Genomic DNA, 4,024 nt, shown 5'->3' on the forward strand with positions numbered 1-4,024 from the left:
AAAGAGAGCGAGCAAGCCGAGTTAAACGTCTGGATTCCTATTGTTAAGAACTATAGTTGCTTTCATTTCACTAGGTCTTTAAGACTACTCCCCTCTTCTCCTTTCCTCCCCTGCAATGCAGACATGACCTAAAGATGAACCGAGTTTGCCTAGTGGCAGCGTTCACTTCAGTTGAAATGAATGTTGTCGGTGCTTTCATAAATGTTAATTGAGATTTGTTTGCAGTGTTAACCAGAGGAGTGCCTCAAACCAGCTGAAACTGTGTGCAATGATTATTCTACAGAGCTGGGGTTTGGTGATACACAGATGTGCAGTAAGTCTTGCTGGCTCATGTCTTGTGCACTTACACTTGTTTTTCCCTCTTTCTGTCATGAAGGTTGCCATTAAGGGTATCGAAAGAGAGCTCATCTGCCCAGCATGCAAGGAGCTATTTACCCATCCACTGATACTTCCTTGCCAGCACAATGTCTGTCACAAATGTGTAAAAGAGATACTCTTTGCATTTGAAGACTCTTTTGCTGATGGAGGCTCCGAATCTTCTAATCAGAGTAGCCCTCGAATTAAAATATCTTCTTCTAGTCTGGACAGAATTGACAGGATTAGTAGATCTGGTATGTATCAGATTTTTTGCGCATTTTCTTAATTTTATGTATTAGACTATCTTGAGCTTGAATGGTATCTGCATTAGTAAAATGTCTTCCCAGTACTCCTGATGCAGTTAAAGAGATGACTTAGGAATAGTGCAAGTCTTGTTCATTCTGTGGCAAGAACAATGGGAATATTTTTAAGGACAATGCACTTCATATATAATTTGTCTTTATGGCATCCTGTAACTCTTGGTAACCATTGTGTTTGTTTATTCCTGTATTTCAGTTACATTGAGATGCAATAGCATCATGCTCTATAGTGTCGAGGTATAGATTTTATTGCCTGTCAGTAGTACTGTTGAGATGGTTCTCTCAGGTTCTGGCCAGCCTAAATTCAGTAGTTCTGACTTCCTTCTGAGTCTCTGCAGACTTTGCAAGAGATAGCTTTGTCCTACCCATTTTGTTAGGCTTGCAATAAATATATTTTCCATAGATGATGATCATTGCAGAACTGGAGGACAGAAGACTGTAAGAAGACTGCACTAACAGCCTCTTACAGTGTGGTCTGCTTGAAGCTTTAAGGGGCACTTAGCTGTAGGATTCCTCATGCTCTTTGTGGTATCACACTAGAAAGATTCTTACAGCTGTCTGTGTAATCCATGGTTGAGTTGATCTGCGTTTACACAGATATATCAAAAGTACTTTGTGGATGTTACACTTTGTGCATGTTATACTTCTTTAAATAAATCTTGTCTGGGCTTTTTGGCTTCCTTCTGACATGATTATCTACTTTAAAAGCACAGTCTGCAGTGCTCTGGAAAAGCTGCCCACAAGACAAATGCTGAAGCTGTCTCTTGCATTTCGTATGTTACTAACATTCATCCTCCCCAGTTTTCAAAGTTCGAATGTTTCATTTCACTCACTTCTTTTAAACAACTCCTGAGTTGTTGGTACTGATGCTCTTTCAAATCAGTCTGATAAGCGAATGCTGTGTTTGCTGTGGCTTCACTAGTTGATGCTGACGTGATTTGAGGGAATCACCAAACCAAGTGGCTAGTTATCTTCATTACAGTCCCATTTTATGGATATGGGGTGCACAGCGCCACAGTCACTGTTTAGCTCTGCGTACATACACTTCAGCTGCTTCTAAGCCCTCTCTAAATGCAGTGTTACCTGAAGTTTGAATGAAGAGAGCCCACTGGTGAATGCCTTCTCCCAAATCCAAGTGTAGTCCCTTTTTTCCTCAGTAAGCATAATGTCCTGTCATGGCATTGTGTGTGTGGACCAAAGCGGTCTCTGGTTTCTACTGCAGCTGTCCACTTTATGTTTTTACAATGTGGACGTCGGAGCACCTGGCTGGGTGTCTGGGGGGTGGGGGATGCACTGTGGGCCTCTGGCCTCCCTGTGAAAACAATGGCTTGCCAAGTGTGGGAGTAACAGACAAGCTAGGCGTGGGGTGCAGCCCCCCTCACCTTCAGCAGCATAAGCAAGGAGGTAGTCCATCTCCCATCAAAAGCTGCCCTCAGCCAGGCGGCAGGAATGGGGATGGTGCATGACACAGCTGGCAGGCGGTGCCTTGGCACAGTCCGTTCTGAACATGGAGGAAGCAGAGCTCCCTGGGGAACCTGACATTTAATTACGACTAGATTAGCAGAGTTCACTTCATGGTGCTGCCATAGTTGTTGACTGCCCTTCTCACAGAGTTTAGCATTACTGCCTCTTTATGCCTATAATGACAGGGCAAGAAGGACCCATTCTTGCTACTCCTGCCTCCCTGAGATATATGCACAGAAGTTGTTGCAGGGGTTTTAATCTTTAAATTCACAGTAGTCTGCCACCATCCCAGCAAACTCCTGGGAAGTTATGTGTGTTACCTCCTCATCTGACCTGCTAGTAGAGCAGATGAATGCTTCCTGAAAGACTATATACCTGTTTGATGAGTAGCAAGATAGCGTAGAGACTTGGAAATAATGGGCTTCCTCCCTTCCCCTCAAAGAGCATTGGGCAGATGCACATCACAGGAAAATTATCATCTCAGTTTAAACTTGCAAAATGGAAAATATATGGAAATGGGAGCTTTAAAGAATACATTTGGACATTCAAGTTATACTGTCTTTGCTTCTAGTATTAGAGGTGTTACAGCTCCATTGCTCTGTGGTAGGTGAGATTTGCTCTCAGACATTTGGTACTAGTAATGTTCAACCAGCTTGCAACTTCTATTTGTACAATTCTCATCTTGAATCTGAAGTACCCCTACTGTGCATTGTCTTGCCTGATTCATTTTGTAATCCTCGGGGGAACTAGTAATAAAAGTAAGAAAACATACATGAAAACATCCAAGGCAGGGCCTCAGCTATATAACAAAAAACCACAAGGATTCCTGGTAGCCTTGTGCAGGGCATGTTACTGTTAAGACTTTATTGTTGTATTTGAAAATGTATATGACACCTTCCTTCTGCTGTGGGTTTTTTTTCTTTTTGTGGTGGGTTAACCTTGGCTGGATGCCTGGTGCCCACCAGGCCCCTCTCTCACTCCCCCTTCAGCAAAATAAAGGGGGAGAATAAGATGAAAAAGTCGTGGGTCAAGATAAAAGCAGTTTAATTACAGCAAAGGCCAAGGCCATGCACAGAACCAAAAGGTAAACAAAGACGTTATTCTCTACTTCCCCTCAGTAAGCAATGTCCAGCCACTTCCCAGGAAAGCAGAGCTTCAGTGTGTGCAGCAGCTGCTCCTGGAGACAAACACAGTAACCAATGCCCCCCTCCTCCTCCCTGCCCTTGGCTTTTATGGCTGAGCTGAGGTCACATGGTATGGAACAGCCAATCCGGGTCAGCTGTCCCGGCTCTGCCCCCTCCCAGGATGTGTGACACACCCCCTGCTGGCTGCCAGGACAGCGCTCAGCACTGTGGGGGCTGCTGGGGGGACACTGACTCCACCTCAAATGGACCCAAACACTTTTTTTTTTTTTTTTCCTTCACTTAAAGAATCTCCGCTATCTCCATTAGGAGTATCATCTATTTAAAAATTATTTTGGCATTTAAATTCTGGAGATGCCAGAAGGAACCAGTCCATGTTCTGTATTTGCCGTGCACACAAAGCTTGCATTTGCAAATACAATTTATCTTAATGTGAAAAAGCTGGAACTCTCTATTTTTCAATTGAAACGGTGCGCGTGCCCCTTTAAAATCTAATGTGTTGGTTTTAAAAAACCCACTGTTGTATATAAAATAATTTTTTATTAGAAAAAATAGTTGCATCTAAAATGAAAATAAAGGATATTTCTTATTGCTAATCCATTTTCTGTAATGCTAGTGTAGTTACAATGTTGGTGTAATTAGAGTAAAGCATGTAATGTGGTTATGTTGACACTTGTGCAGCACTGATGGATGATGCAGAAACTGAATGTTTGAAATATCTCTCCCTTTGCCCGCCCCCCC

At 42.9% G+C, this 4,024-nt stretch overlaps 1 protein-coding gene across 1 annotated transcript in view; it reads left to right on the forward strand.

The window, feature by feature from the left end:
* The first annotated feature begins 370 nt into the window (after positions 1 to 370).
* LOC104464749 (E3 ubiquitin-protein ligase TRIM36-like) overlaps positions 371 to 4,024 on the forward strand; it is an 18,474-nt gene continuing 14,820 nt past the window's right edge. The window contains 1 exon segment of the mRNA XM_010077570.1: positions 371 to 611. Within this exon segment, the coding sequence (XP_010075872.1) occupies positions 371 to 611 (241 nt within the window).

The sequence above is a fragment of the Pterocles gutturalis genome, unplaced genomic scaffold, assembly GCF_000699245.1.
Source record: "Pterocles gutturalis isolate BGI_N339 unplaced genomic scaffold, ASM69924v1 scaffold853, whole genome shotgun sequence".
In the NCBI taxonomy this organism is placed as follows: domain Eukaryota; kingdom Metazoa; phylum Chordata; class Aves; order Pterocliformes; family Pteroclidae; genus Pterocles; species Pterocles gutturalis.